General features: G+C 40.3%; 1 protein-coding gene across 6 annotated transcripts in view; it reads right to left on the bottom strand.

The window, feature by feature from the left end:
* ARHGEF7 (Rho guanine nucleotide exchange factor 7) overlaps positions 1–15,805 on the bottom strand; it is a 193,372-nt gene that overhangs the window by 46,481 nt on the left and 131,086 nt on the right. For all 6 annotated transcript variants that reach the window (XM_048855274.2, XM_048855282.2, XM_048855289.2 and 3 more), the window contains 4 exons: positions 6,283–6,421; positions 5,110–5,169; positions 3,754–3,900; positions 2,068–2,154 (listed from right to left, as the gene is read on the bottom strand). In XM_048855274.2, the coding sequence (XP_048711231.1) occupies positions 2,068–2,154; positions 3,754–3,900; positions 5,110–5,169; positions 6,283–6,421 (433 nt within the window). The remainder of the gene's footprint in view (positions 1–2,067; positions 2,155–3,753; positions 3,901–5,109; positions 5,170–6,282; positions 6,422–15,805) is intronic.

The raw sequence follows: 15,805 nt of genomic DNA, 5'->3' as shown, positions 1-15,805 counted from the left end.
AGGGTTGGGCAACGACCCCCTCGTGGGGTGAGGAGGGAACCGGTTGTTAAGATTTTGGCAGCTCATCACTGAATAGGCTGGATACTTCTAAAAATTTCAAGCTGCCTGGGGCAGATGAGCTCGGCCTTCCCAACCAGTCTAAGGCAGCAAAGTCATCTGAAGTGCAAAGAAGTCCCATGACGGTGACTCCTCCCCCACCCCCCAAGCTGGAAGATGTTCTGTACCACTGAACTGCGAAGTTCCCAATAGTGTTGCCTGTGGAAGTGTCTGCTGAGACTGTCTGCTAGGGTATTCATTATTCTGGGAAAGCACACTGCTGAGAGAGTGATCTGGTGTCAGAGGCACTGATTCCAGAACCTGATGGCCTCTGTGCAAATATGGGCAGAGCTTGTTATCCCCATGCTTGTTTATGTATAAAACTGTGGTTAAGTTGTACAACATGACCAGAACACAATGGAAATGTGGGAAAGGCAGAAACCTTCTGCAAGCCTCCTGTATTACTCAAAGTTCAGGTAGACTGATATGTAGCTAGGATTCCTGTTGGGTCCAGGAACCTTGCACTACTTGGTTGTCCAGATGTGCTCCCCAACACAGTAGGAAAGGTGCATGTGATTAGTTTCTTTAAAGATAGAGGGGGCTTTCTCATTTTTCCACCAGGTAAGAGAAGACAGAACGATCTGAGGGTTCACAACTCACTTATACTGTGCATAGCCATGCCTGCAAGCAACGAAGGAGGAGTCTGGAGAAGGGTGTTATGTACATGCAGCCGCCCATGTAGTCGAGAAGGACCAGACAGGGACAAGCTGTAGTTTGGGGACTCAGTCAGAGCTTGAAAAGGAGCTCTCTCATCATGAGGAACCTGTCCTGAGGTAATAGATTTCAGAGTAGCAGCCATGTTAGTCTGTATCCGTAAAAAGAAAAGGAGTACTTGTACTCCTGTCCTGAGGTAAGCAAGCTTTGACTGAAGTCAAGCCCAGAGGCACTCTAATGAATTCTATAATCAGCGTGGTGATTGAAGTGGACTTTTTCTAGCTTTACTTGAAGCCCTAAGGATTGCAGGAGGCTGAGGAGGGAGTGTACTGTCCACTGGACTTCCTGAGATGATTACTCTGCGAGAAGTAAGTCATCAAGATAAGGAAGCATGGACCAACGCCCACTGCTAGAAAAGAATCTTCTGGGCTTGTGTGCTTGGAGTGTGTGCACACCCACAGTGAACAGCCATTGGGCCCACCACTCAAAGAATAACCAAATAAATAACCTTTTCATAGGTGACCACCAACAGCATGTTCCTTATTTTCAGTGTGCCTAACATGAGACAGGTGGGGCCAGATTTACAGAAATGCTGAGCACTCGCTGCTGCAACTGAAGTCAATTGAAGATGAGCTTTGAACATGCGTGTTGTATAATGCTAAGTACTCTGCAAAATTCAGTCCTAGGTGGTTACCTCACTTCACTGGGATATTCTGAAGATAAATTTATTAATGACTGCTTAGCACTCAATTATTATGGTGACAGCATCACAGAAACACCCATAAGGAAGTTAATAATTTTTTATGCGATGCATACGTGAATGTTAAATAAGGCCTGGGGCCACACTGTGAATGCGGACTATAAAAAACACAGAATGAAAAAGGGGACTTTTGGGGGAAAAATATAGTATGTGATCTTAGAATTAAAGACTGTATCATAATGCATAATTGTTAGGAGATTGAATAATTTTGGAATTTCCTAACTTCTGAGTGCTTGACTTCGCAACCTGAATGCTTAACAGTTTATGTAATATTATGAATAAGCTCTTATACTGCATTTTCCTTTATAAATCTAACAGCACTTTACAAAGGAAAGTATCAGTAGTAGGGAAACAATAAAGACAGAGTTGAAGTTACTCGCCTACGTTCATAGAGCAGATCAGTGGCAGAAACAGAACCTAGGATCCCAATAGCTGGACAATTCTGCCTTTCAGAGTACATATGCATACTGAATACATATAAAAAGAGAAGTGAAAATAAGTTTAGAAAGCTTTTTTAAGTTTGCTGTGAATAACCATAGTTAAAACATCTGTTTTACCTGATAGATAAACCCACTCATCCTAGGGCTGGCAGACAACATAAGCAAAATATTAGGGAAGAGAAGAAGATATCTTTCATTCTTTTCCTTATGAAAAAACAAAGAAAACAATTAAAAAAAATAAATAAGGCAGTAGACCCTAATTTTTTTGTATTTAAAACATTCACTGGTGTAGTACCAATACTACCGTACTTTTAGCAAAAGTTAACCTATGTATACTTAGCAATAAGAGGAGTCAAACTGCACTCAATTTTCTGTTCAAAAAGGTTTGTAACAAGCTCTTGTATTCAGGTTTTTATATTGCAAGTTACTTTGAAGAAATAAACCTCAACACTAGCAACTGACTATACTGCCACTCATGGGATTCCTGTTGTATATGAGACATTTCTTTCATGCTAGCTATCTTTATTTAGGAGTTGTCTTTTTTTTTTTAAAGCAAAATATTTACCATTTTCCCTCTCTGCCCCTCCTAAAAGTTCTCTTTATCCAAAGTATTCTAAATGGAGTTTTTCAATATTTGTAGAATATAGGCCAATTTCTCAGCTGGGATAAAATGGCATAGCTACTTTATAAATTCATGGCCAATAAGCTAAGCGACCCAAGCTGAGGATCCAAGGTTTTCATATGCATTTGATAAGAGACATATGAGAGTATTTGAGGGAGTCTGGGGTTTTGTTGGGTAAGACATATGTTTATGAGTGTTATAAAAGAAACTAACTTGCTACAGTGGCAAGTTGCCTTATGGCAGAAATCTGGATTCATACCATTACTTTTTTTGGTGCAAGCTTTGTTCTTAAATGGTTTTAAAATCTTCTAAAATTCAGGATAGTGCATCTGATATTTTAAATTTTCCTATGCAAAAACTTTGCAACCGCACTCCTGAGTTTTTCACTGCCTTCCCACTTCAATTTAGCTGGCTATAGGTCTGGCCTCGATCCTGACACAGAGACCACCTCTAAAGCGTAGCTCATAATTCAGGTCCAGTCAGTTCTTTGGCCTCTCTGCCAACAAGCCTGTCGATTAGTGCCAACTGTGGTGATGGTTTCTGTGATGTGGTTGCTTGTGTGTTAGGAAACTGAGAAAGAGACCTTCAATTATTTTATATAGGACACTGCACATGGGTCAGAAGGTAAAGATTTCCGATCACTACAAAGCAAGGCTGGCATTAAAACCAATGATCTCAAGGTGAAAGGCATTACAATTCCCCAGAATCACTCAGTCCCCTGATTTTTGTCATTTTAATATTCAATATTTGAGGAAGGTGTCCAAAAACCCCATCAACCAAGGAGGAGTATGTCTGGGACAACAACAACATAAAGTATTTCCATATTGTCTTTACCATGTAGTAATAGCTACCATGGCAAATTATTTTGTAATGTAACCAATACACAGAGAAAAGTCCCTTTAATTTGCACTTTGGACTCCCTTACAACCCCTTAAGACTTTATAATGTTTCCAACAGCTATATCTGGCTATTTAGTCAGCTTTTAGCTGAGCTTGTACATCTTAGAGTAGTTTCCCCCATTTATAAGGACACTTAGGTTAAACAAAATACTACATAAAATTTGTTCAGTCTATATCCTTTTTCTTGGAGTGGTCTTCTTGTTCCTAACACATACAATCCATTATTCATTATTAATTGTAGTTGCAAGAGAAGAATATTTAATGAAGATTGAACTGCGTTACCTCACTTCCAGCACACTGAATCATGACCTGGGACATGTAAATTACATTGCCCAGTGTTTTAATGTCCTCTCCCTCCCAGCAGCGGATGGCTTCCGTCAGTATTTGGAGTTCAAGTTCTTTTCTTTTCCGTACCTCTTGACATTGAGCCTGTTAAAGATAGGGAAGGTGCTAATAAGGTGGTGTCTGCGTGAACTGTATTTAGGAGTCAGTATCAGCTGAAGTAATTACTTGTCCTCAGTGCTCTGCTTGAAGTATAAAATAAAGCACAGTGACAAAGCTTTCACGTGTGAAGTATTTCTTTCAGTGGACTACATTAAAGTAGCTTTTTAAAATGTACATTGTTAATTACAAAACTACTACTTTTCTTTTAATTTACTGATCTCAACATCCCTTTAAAAAGTCACTACCTTGTTCTTCTTCGAGTCTTAGAGCCGCTTCTAATGTTATGCGTATTATTCACTCCCAAACAATAACGAGCTACCCAGCAGAAAGCAGAAATACAGATCTAATTCATACTCCCTCCCTTATCCTTTCCGCTATTTGTTCTCCCACTGGTCTGAAACTCTTGGGGGCAAGGGCTGTTTCCTCCTACTTGTTTTTACAGCATCCAAGAAAAAGGGAACCAAGTCTCACAGTGGCCATAAAATATATATAACGAAGTCACACTAATGGCGCAACCCCATCCAACAGGAAACACACAATGTTGACTATTTTAGTAGCTATAAAAAGTGTTAGTGGGTTGCACACACATGTCACTAACAACCACACCTCTTATTTCTTTGCTTGGATATCCATGTTAGAACTGACAGGTCTTATCCCCATCACCAGGAGCCTCTCAGCTCGTCCATTCTAGGCTTCAATGATGTAATGCTCATTTTTACTCTTGCCCCCTTGCACTAGGGATGTACACTACAGGCTGGATTCCTTAGCCCACTATCACCACATTCCCTAAGCGGCACAAACAGGCCATAAGGTGGCTGGAGAAGGCCAGGGACAAGTTCTAGGTGCAGGTGAGCCTTCTTCTGGTGTAAAGCTAAAAGGGGGATGATTTGGAAGCAAGGAGTGGACTGGAAAGGGAAGAGGTAAAGCAGAGCTCTGTTACACCTAATTTGCAGCTGACATTAAGTTAGGGCTGCTAATGTACTGCCTTAATTTCCAGTGGGGCTGGGCAAACAGGAATGAAGGAGCTGGAACAGGCTGCCAGCGCACACCCCCCACACACCTCACTATGCCTGAGCACGGAATCAAGCCCTACATTTCTAAAGATTTCACATATCAAAATATTAACTTTTACAGGGCATGAAATTAGCAAGCATTCTCCTAAATAAATACACATCTACTCTTCAAAATTCTTACGGAAAGGTTTTTGAAGGCTGTCATGGATTTCTGAATTTCTGGTCGATCGGGATGATAATCCTAAAAACAAAAACAATAGTACTGTAATTCCCGGGGATGGTAATGAAATGTTTCCTAGGAGACATAGTAACTACAGTATAGACAACTTTGTAACACTTGTAACAACCCTTTTTGTTCTCCTCTTTATGCCTTCTTCATTGCCTCCTTCCATTGATAGGACACTTGTAGCAAGAATGCAGAATCTCTGATGATGTTACTACAAATGCTATTCTTTCATGAATCCATAAAGCAAGGTCTGGAAAAAATATACCTGACTTAGATTTCAAAAGATTACTTGCAAACTTAAGTTTCTGCCATTAGTACTCCTTTAAAAAGGTTAACATACATCTTATGCTCTTATACTGCTCTTTCCTTATTGTCACAGTTAAACCATGCTCTTCTTTTCAGGTTATGCTAACATGGAACACTATCACAGCCGGCAAATCACAGACATGACACACCAACTCCACCCCCCCGCCCAAATTTTTTTTTAATAAAACATTTAAATGCAAATGTAGGCCCTTAAAATACTACCACATTAGAACACTTCCAGGTCTCATTGCCAGGCATATTTCAATAGAAGTAAGTGAGACTGTATCAAGTAGGGAGCATTTGAACAACGAGACCACTACTATGAAAAAAAAATCCTTTCTTGTAAGAGAAAACCTTGAGTAGCCTTAATTACAGTTTTTAGGAGACAGGTTCAAAACACAATCCACCTGGAGAGCTTGTGGATCAGATCCATCAGTGAGAAATTCAGATTCCTAGGTGGGTTTTGCTTTACACTTACTGAGTTGTTCAGTTAATCTGATTACACTGAGTTTTAAGCCTACTGCTTCTCTTATTTCAGAAGCAGGGCTCAAGTAGTGCCGGAACGCCATTTTGGCACTTTTCATGGTGTTCCGGTACCTCCAATACTTTCACTTTATGAGTGATAATCCTGGAAGTGCTTTCTGCCCCCCCACCCCGCCCCGTTTCCCCCCCACCCCTACCCCAATGACTGGAGCACTGTTCAGAAGGCAGAAAGGAGAGACAAGGAGCACAATTTGGGGCCCAACATGCTTGACATGTACCTTTAAAATAACTGTTGTCAAATCATCATTAAGATGGAACATAAATGCTGATAAGATATACCTCCATGTGCCTTTCAAGCTCTTTGAGTAACGTGGGGTATTTATCCAGGCGCATGAAAGGTTTGCTGAGGCCAGTGGTCAATACAAGGATCCCAGGGCTGTTGGCACCTTTCATTTCCATAAATTCTCCTAGTTCCTCACTGCACATGCAAAATATTTAAACAAATGAAGAATTAATTATCAACAGGTGAAAAATAAATTAGACTCTTGATTATTTTGATCCTTCTGCTCAAGGGAATTTTGCTTGAGACAGCAAGAGGTGAAAACAAACAAGAAGTAATTCAAATACAAAATATGTATTTTTATTTATTGTTTATTGTTCTGAGCTGAAACTCTGATGAATTTATAATACAAGGATACCCCTAGAGTGGGGTATTAAAAGACTACACTTGCCAGAGCGCTTGAGAGAGCTCAGATGAATTCTGATAAGCTTATTAGCATGCGTGCAGGTTCTTTTATTATTTTTATGTTTTTTCTGTAATGTTTTGTACCTAAATTCCCTGAAAGTTGACATGTGGATTTGGGAATTACTGGGGTTCCCAAATGAATTTCTTTTAAATATCTAATTACTCCCTTTCAGGTCCTGTAACTGGGCAGTCTGAACTAGTGCTCAGAGCCGGGGCGGAGTCAAGATCACAGTCAGAAGTCAAGCCAAAGGTCAAAGCCAGAATCTGAAGCCATAGCAAGGGTGAATCCAGAGTCAGAGTCAGAAGCCACACCAAGTGTCAGTGCCAGGGTCACACCAAGGGCTAGGCTGGAATTGGAGTCAGAAATTACGCTAATAGTCAGGCCAGAGTAAGTCACTGGAATTAGGGCTGCGGACCCTCCACCTGCCTGGAATGGGGTGGGGGCTGAAAGTAGCCCCCAGACCATGTCCCAGCATCATCAACTCCCCATGTCTCCCAAAATCAGTTAAAGGCACAAACAAGTCCTTACCCAAAAAATAACAGATTCAGACTAATAAGGGGTTTCAAGACCAAGCTGTGTTGGAGTTATGACAAGGCAAAATAGATAAATTTAAATAAAACTACTTTCTGAACATTTTCAAAAAGTAGAGCTACCTGATTTTAATATCTGAATCTCCCGCATGCCTCATCAGACCTGCCTTAAACTTCCCAGAACAATTCTGTCTAACCTGGCATAAAATCACACTGATTTTGGTAACTGATTATTATTTGTGTCTGATAGTACTCAAGATGTGCTATATGTTTTCCAAACAAAAATAAGGCTCAATCCCGGTCCCAAATACAACACAATTTAAAGTCAAACAAGTTAGCAAGGGTGTGATTGTCAAAAATAGATCTTATGTAAAATTAACATTAGCAGCTATGGAAAGTATATAGCCTCTACATACCAGGAGTTTTGTTACTTACTAGTTCTAGACTCAGTATAAACTCCATTTGGAAGAGAAACTATGTCTTCATACTTGCCTGGACAATGCCATGCATACCCATGGATGACGCTATATATAAGTGACCTTTATCTAAATATGAACAAAGTGATAGCTATTTCCTTTACTGAATATCAGACAAATGTTTAAGCCTATTATTTGCCTCTTTACCCAGATCTTGTTCTCCCCACCTATGAACGCTATCTACCTTCTTTGTCCTGCTCCTCCTTTATAAATTACTTCCTTCACACTATCTGCTCCTCCACCCCCCTTCATGAAACACTATCCAATTCAATGTTTAGGCAGCCTCCCTTTGCTCCTCAAAAAAACCTCATCTGTTCCATGATACATTCCAACTACAAAGATCACAGCCTACTCTTTTAGCTGTTTTGTATTGTTCTCTACAGCACCAACATGTGCCTTTAGACTATACTACACATGAATCCTTGCCCCTCATCATTCAGCACATTATACGCACTGCACATGGTTGTTTACATAAGATGGCATAATATAAATAATATTTGCTGATCTATCTTCAAGTACAATGCCCCCTTACTTATAAGGTCCTCTTACTTTAAAGCAATTATGATCACCGAATCCCCATCCCACCACCAAAACACCAACTTCTGCTCCTTCTGCTGGCCAAATATTTTGGAGGAAAATACTATTGTTCCAATTCTTTCTGACTTTGGCACCATGGAGGTTTCAGTGGGTCACAGATTTGGCAGGGTATTGGAGAAGAGCCAGTATGAAATACTGCCCCATACAAACCCATTTTGACCCCTGAAATAAAGACAAATATTATCCATAACTGTTTCCATTGCATGCTTTGTGATTCCTTCCTGTATTTGTTGACTTCAACAGTATTTTCTGAGTTATTCTCTGTTCTTCAAAACAAAAGATACCTTGCAGAGTGTTGCATCAGTTTATTTGCTCACAGCATGAGAACACAAGTTTTAAACCTAAACCAATTTTAAACAGATTCAAAACCTGGAAAAAATATGTTTATTAATGGAAGCATCAAAGACCATTTAATAGAGTGGTGATAATAGATGTAATTATAATTGAATTACACAGTTTTGTTCCTAACATTCCTAAGATGACTGTTTTCTTTCACACAGTGCTTCTCTAAACTTTAGTCTTGCAAGATTTGTCATGCTAACTTGTACAAACAGCAGGATTTTAAAAAACAAGTACATCTTTTTTTTTAAATGCAACTGACATTGAATTATTCAGACAAAAACGTTCTATCATGCAGACCCTATTAGGAGTCTGTTCCAGCCCATCAAAGAGTCTCCTACATGTGCAGTTTCATGAATAGCCTTAGATTCTTCATGCCTGCTAAAGACAATGCAAACAAAATGGAACTTCATTCAGATAACAGAACAATCTACTTTCAGTGAAATATGTGTTGTTTAGCCAACATATTTTTCAATGCTAGAACATAAAACACTACTGGAGCTGGGGAACAAACTGCAGGTCATACATCAGTTTTATTTACTTTTTCACTAGATCATGAGAACTAAAATCAATGCCATTAGCTCAAGATCACAGCTGTTTTGACAAAGACAATGGCTCTTTCATATCATGCAATTTTGACTGGCACTTACAAGTTTAGCACAGTGTATTGCCGCTGTAATTACTGAAATGACACAGTTAAGAAGCAGAGCACACACAAAAAGAAGCATCATTTAACTAAGCACAAAGTAACAATTATGCTTTTGGAATCATGTATATTTTTAAAAAGGCTAAATGATCAAACCTATGATTTATTCAGAATAACTGATCATGAATACCTACTTTCTGAAGAACAATAAATAAGAGTTATTTCAATATGCTACCTGTGACATTTTACAGAATTAGTATATGAATAAAAGCATACTGGAAGCCTTTGTTCTCTAAAGCGATCGTTACAACTTCTATCTTAAAGTCTGCAGTTCAAACTAAGGCTAGCTTAGCAATATTTTTAGAAATCAGCACTACAACTTCTGTCTTTAAAATTTATCAATATTCACACCTTAGTACGTATATCTCCATAACAGACTCAACAGTTACAAAACAGATGAGAAAAAAAGCTAAAACAAGAAAGAATCACTCAAAGTTCAGACTGCCTATAGTAATTTGGAGGGCAGAAAAAGCCACATAATATATCAGACACAAAAACCAAGAGCTAAACATGCACTTTTAAGACTTTTTTTTAAACTTACACTTCTGAAGCAGATCTTTGTTTATAGTAGATAGAACATGAACTCTCACTGCTGAGGGGTCTGAGGACAGCACATAAACATCGCATTCTGACAACGTTACAGCAAGACCGTGGCTCACTTAATGAATCTAAGTCTTACAGCTTCTAGTTCTCTAGTGCTGAATTTCCAGAAAGAGCTCCTTACTCTGGGACTGTTGCTTAGAGTATGACATCAGCCTGCACGCTTGCAGGCTCTGGGATACACAAAGCGGAGGAAGTACAAAGAGTTTTCTGACTCAAATTTATCCGTATTCCATGCTCCAATTATTGGAGTAACTAATGTACAAGCTCCACAGATTTATCCAAACTGCTATTAAGGTGAGGATGTAAATATAAATACAGCAAATGCTTGACAGGCATTATCCAATAAAGTTGAAGTCACAAGAGCTAAAGAAATTGATTTGTTTGCCTATCTTTTAAAAGCTTTAAATTAAGGATAATTTCATCTACCATTGAAAATCGACTCATTTTAAGTTTTGCACTGGCAAAGAAAAAAGCTAAACAGAGTTACAATAATAATGATTCTGGCTTCTTTTGGGGCCATTAAATAATTTTTGGTATTGAAAACGTTATTCTGTCTTTTTTCCATTTATTTTGAGATTATGCGCTATTCACTACCTAATATAGTAAACTGTAGTTTGTCTGTCTTTTTAATCTGAGCAAATGTTATTTTACTTTTTTCAGTCCATTGTCCACAAGTTTAAACACATATATCACACTTGGCACCCACATACTTAATGTTAAATTAAGGTTATGCCCCACATATTTCTTCAGAACAATTACACAATAATGACTGAGTGTAACACTTAAAGCGATTTTTCTTTTTTAAAGACGTCATCACTCCTCCCCCCCATGCAATAGGTTATGTTTCTTCGTTTTATGGACAGTCCATGTAAGGTCCCACTCCAAGTCCCTCCTTCCTTTTACATTAATTCTCCTTGAGCTTTTTTGCTGGAGTTTCCCTCATAATAGTTTTGGTGGCTCAGACTCCTGCCCAGGCCCACACATATCCCCTCATGCTTCCAATAAAACAGGTGCCACGTCTTGACTATTTTTCATGTCCCTTCCCTTCCCAACAATTATGTCTCCATTCTTTACCTCAACTTACCCCCCCTCCTTTTTTCTTATTTTGTTCCATCCCCTTATTTCTTCCCCCTGCTCCTTCCCTCACAAGAAGACAAGCAAGTTATCAATGTGCAGTACTGTATGCAAGTAGCCTCATTAAAGGTCAATGCTACTTAGTAGGCACTGAACGTGCATCTTTAAATATCCCTCCCTTTACTGCTACTTCTACATACATTCAGCTGGAGCTGGAAATTTTCTGTTTATCTAACAAAAATATCTCCAAATACACAAATGTCCACCATATAGGGATGGGATTTTCAAAGGAGTCTAAGGGAGTTAGACACTCAATGCCTACTGAAATGAAGCCACAGAGACAAGATCATCAAGGGATAAGGTGGAGAGGAAGAAGAGAACTTAGAGGACGCTAGCAGGCACTTAAAGTGAGAGACAAGAGTACCAGACTAGGAGAGGGGAATTGAGGGAGAATATGAAATACTGATTTCTTCCACAGTCTTCATGTCAGAGAGTTCATCAAACTTATTTACGTCTAAGTTGACTGCATCCTTTAAAAATCTCATCAGTATCAAAAGACTGACGTTTCTGGTGAGACACCTGCATCTAGACCTCTGTAGTTTTATAATCATAATTTCCTATTTTTTTTATATTTTTTCTCTCCCTTGCTGATACGTTAAAGCCCCACTCACACAACAGATGTTTGTGTATGCTTTTGCTCCAGCCCTGGAAAACATTATACCTGAGAGTAGCTAAGGGGTTTATTCACATGCGTAAAATTCCTGGATCTAGGCCTGACTACATGCAAAGCACTGTCAAACATACAATGTAAACAGGAAAATTACAAGGAAAATATTTTTTCCTCTAAGCTTTTACTTAGTTATCTTAAACATTACTGATATAGGTTAAAAAAAAAACTGAAGCTGATAAATTCCCCCCAGAACAAAGACTCAGGACATTTTTAAGAAAAAGCCTTGTAAGGTTTATTCCTGGGAAAGAAGTTGATAGCTCTGAAATAATCCGTTGCATATAAAAACACTGGCCCAATTTCACAAAGAACAGTATTCACTGGAGGAATAATACCTTGGTTAGTGACCCTAATGCTTGGATAAAGTTACACTCCCACAACCGAAACAGAATAACAGGGCTAGTTTAGACTGTCCCAAACTTAATGGAGGAGGTGAAAAGTGAGAGTTCTTGTCTGAAAGCAAGGAACAACTCAAGAACAGATGGTGCAGCAGTCAAACTTCAGCATGCATTACACTAGATATTACCCCCATTTTTGCACGTTCGTTCATGAAAATTTAGGATTCTGGTTTTTATTTTCATTTATTTCAATGGTTTATTTCTGACTACTTTATTACTTTGAATTCAGAGAAAAGAAGAACAATGTATTTGTTTGTGGCTTTGTAAATTTGAACAAAACTCTGTTTCATTCACAATGAAAGTAATAAAAAAAAAAAAAGGAGAGAGAGAGAAACTACTCCAAAGCTTTTTTAAACAGTCATTTATTGTTTTCATCCTATATTTCAATACTATAACTGTACAAAAAAGCCTTTTTTCATGCTGATTCTATCTATATATGACTAAGAAGAAAACTATGAAGAATATGAACAGGAAGTGATACAGACTGGAATTTACAGTGGCTGATGCAAACAGCAGGTTAACTCCACTCAGTGTCCCTTTAAAATAAACCTCGCCATTTTCTTGCTCTCTCTCTCTCTTTTTTCAACTGATGCATGAAAAATTACACTTCACCCAGACTACACTAGATTTCTAGAGAGAAAAAGTCTGTTGGTGTGAATAAAAAAGGGTACACCAGCATGGAGCAGGAAAAGGATGATCAAACGGGTGAAATGTGTGCTAGATCAGGGATCGGCAACCTTTGGCACGCAGCCCGCCCGGGTAAGCCCCCTGGTGGGCCGGGCTGGTTTGATTACCTGCCACGTCCGCAGGTTCAGCCGATCGTGGCTTCCACTGGCTGCACTTTGCCGCTCCAGGCCAATGGGGGCTGCGGGAAGCAGCGTGGGATGTGCTGGCCACTGCTTCCCGCAGCCCCCGTTGGCCTGGAGTGGCAAACTGTGACCAGTGGGAGCCGCGATCAGCCGAACCTGCAGACGCGGCAGGTAAACAAACCGGCCCGGCCCGCCAGAGGACTCACTCTGTCGGGCCGCATGCCAAAGGTTGCCGATCCCTGTGCTAGATATTGGAAATGCCTCCAATAGGACTCACTACAGGTTTTTATACTGTGCATTAAAGAAATCTGAATTAAATAATTTTTTTCATTTGTTGGACTAAAGCCTGAAATGAATTTAATCCTGAAAGGTACAGAGCACCTTCTCCTTCCACTGTAATCAGTGGGAGTTGAGGGTGCTCAGCACCTTAGAGGATCAGGCCTTATAAATCTTCCCTATCTCTTCAAATCACAGATGCAGCCTCAAAACTCTTGCAGACTTCCTCCTTTCTGAGCCTCTGTGGAACCTCCCCTCCAAGATTTGAGAGATGACTGAGAGCAAGCCAACAGACGTTCTCAACATCTGACATAAATGACGAAAAATAAGCACATATGTAGGTCTCGGTCCTGCTCCCACTGAAGTAAATGGGAACACTCCTTTTAGCTTTAATAGGGTCAGGTTTGAAGCCCCCAATTTTTAAAAATTGGTATGACTTCAGACTAAGCTAAACACAAGGAGATGGGGTTCAGTGACAAGAGTATAAGAGTGACCAAAAAATAAATTAAAAAAATCACAGCAAGGGGAACTGCTCTCGGCATTGGGGCTAGAAGAGTTAACTCAATAACGTTAGTCTGAATTGCATGCTGAACATTCAAGGAAATTAAAGCCAATGTATGTCCTGACAGGAAAGCGGTGTTTTAACATGTATATTTTGGCAGTGTTCACCTCATCTTTATCTCCATCCCTTAACACTTTAGTTGAATTTTAACAGGCATCAGGATACCAGCTCACAGCGATGTACAGCTTGATATGTCTTTTGAACTATGAAGCAGAAGAAGCCAGCTACCGAATGTTTCCTTCAAAAGGACTGGATGGACGCTTATCGTATGATCTTGATATTACTGCATTCAACTGGCAGCAAATGCTACAATGAATGCTGTAAAATGGTTTCCATTATAACCGGTATTTTTGCATGCTCATGACTATGAAAAATTCACCTTTATGGATGAACTTCTTCCTGATCGAAAGTCAATTTTTATAATTATATTTTTTAAAAGCTGGAACTAAATCCTTCTAGCAGCTCTAGAATGTTATGAAAGTGAAAAATATACTATTGTTAACAATTAAAATAATCTTTTTAAAAAGTCTTAGCTATAGTAAGAATATCCTAAATGTTTTTTATAACTTGGCATGGACTTAGTCCTCTTTGAGGTGCAGTGGCTTTGATAAATTGTTTATTTTTTTATGTAGCAAAAGTTATGACTTTAAAATTGTATACTGAGCAAATGAAGTAGACCATTTTGTAGGCAAGCGCTATGCACAAATGTTTAGTTACTGAAGCACACAGAGGCTGAGTGCAAGGAGGGTACAATCTCTGATGGAAAAGCTGTAGGATGATAGTTCCAAGCCATTTTCCATTTTCCTCCCTCAAATACTATTAAATCAGTTGCACACTGTACAATTCAAATCCCAAAAGTCAGTGAATGAATTCAGAGTACACATGTAATATTCTCTACCTTTTTCTTGTTAAATGTATTGCTCAGTAATATTCATGTTTCTGCTGCTAAATACATACCATAAAAATATACAGGCTTTGCAATGCAACTGAGCATTGCTTTTGCAATCTTAACTTTTCCATTCTCTGATTTAGTGTAAATTTAACTGTGCAGTCTTAACCTAGTTTTTGGCATTTAATAATTGTAATGAAGTTCCCTCATTTACTGTTTTAGAGGCTGCTATCCCTGAACCTCAGTGTAAACTAAACATTTCTCACAGATCTTTATGGTAACAGAAAAAGTTCTATGTAATTAGGAGACAATACATGGTATTTATTAGAATTTTTACATATTTATATATTTTTACTTTGTGCCATCAGTATATTCAGTGACATTCAAGGCAGAAAGAGACACGTTTCCAACCCTTAAAATCTTATAATCTAAGGCAGGGGCGGGCAAACTTTTTGGCCGGAGGGCCACATCGGGTTTCCAAAATTGTATGGATGGCCGGTTAGGGGAGGCTGTGTCTCCCCAAACAGCCAGGTGTGGTCCGGTCCCCACCTCCTATTCAAACCCCCTGCTTCTCGCCCTGACGGCCCCCCTGGGGCTCCTGCCCCATCCAACCCCCCCGTTCCCTGACCCCGACGGCCCCCCCAGGCCCCATCCACCACCCCCTGCTCCCTGTCCCCTGACCACCCCCAGACCCTCCACCCCTGACTGCCCCCTGCCGCCCCATCCAATCTCCCATCTCATTCCTGACTGCCCCCCGGGACTCCTGCCCCATCCAACCCCCCTGTTCCCCGCCCCCTGACTGCCCCGACCCCTATCCACACCCCTGCCCCCTGACCACTCCCCCGCCCTCTATCCAACCCCCCCGCTCCCTTACCGCGCAGCACAGAGCACTAGTCGCGCTACAGCCATGTCACCCAGAGCACTGGGTCAGGCTGCAGCTCTGCAACGGTGCTGCCCGGCTACCCAGAGCGTTGCGCCGGTGGCACGGTGTGCTGAGGCTGTGGGGGTGGGGGGGGACGGGGGACAGCAGGGGAGGGGCCGGAGGCTAGCCTCCTGGGCCAGGAGCTCAGGGGCCGGGCAGGAGGGTCCCGTGGGCCAGATGTGGCCCGCGGGCCGTAGTTTGCCCACCT

Source organism: Caretta caretta, chromosome 1, assembly GCF_965140235.1.
Source record: "Caretta caretta isolate rCarCar2 chromosome 1, rCarCar1.hap1, whole genome shotgun sequence".
In the NCBI taxonomy this organism is placed as follows: domain Eukaryota; kingdom Metazoa; phylum Chordata; order Testudines; family Cheloniidae; genus Caretta; species Caretta caretta.
Note: the sequence above shows the minus strand (reverse complement) of the source record. Positions and strands in the feature narration are given on the sequence as shown.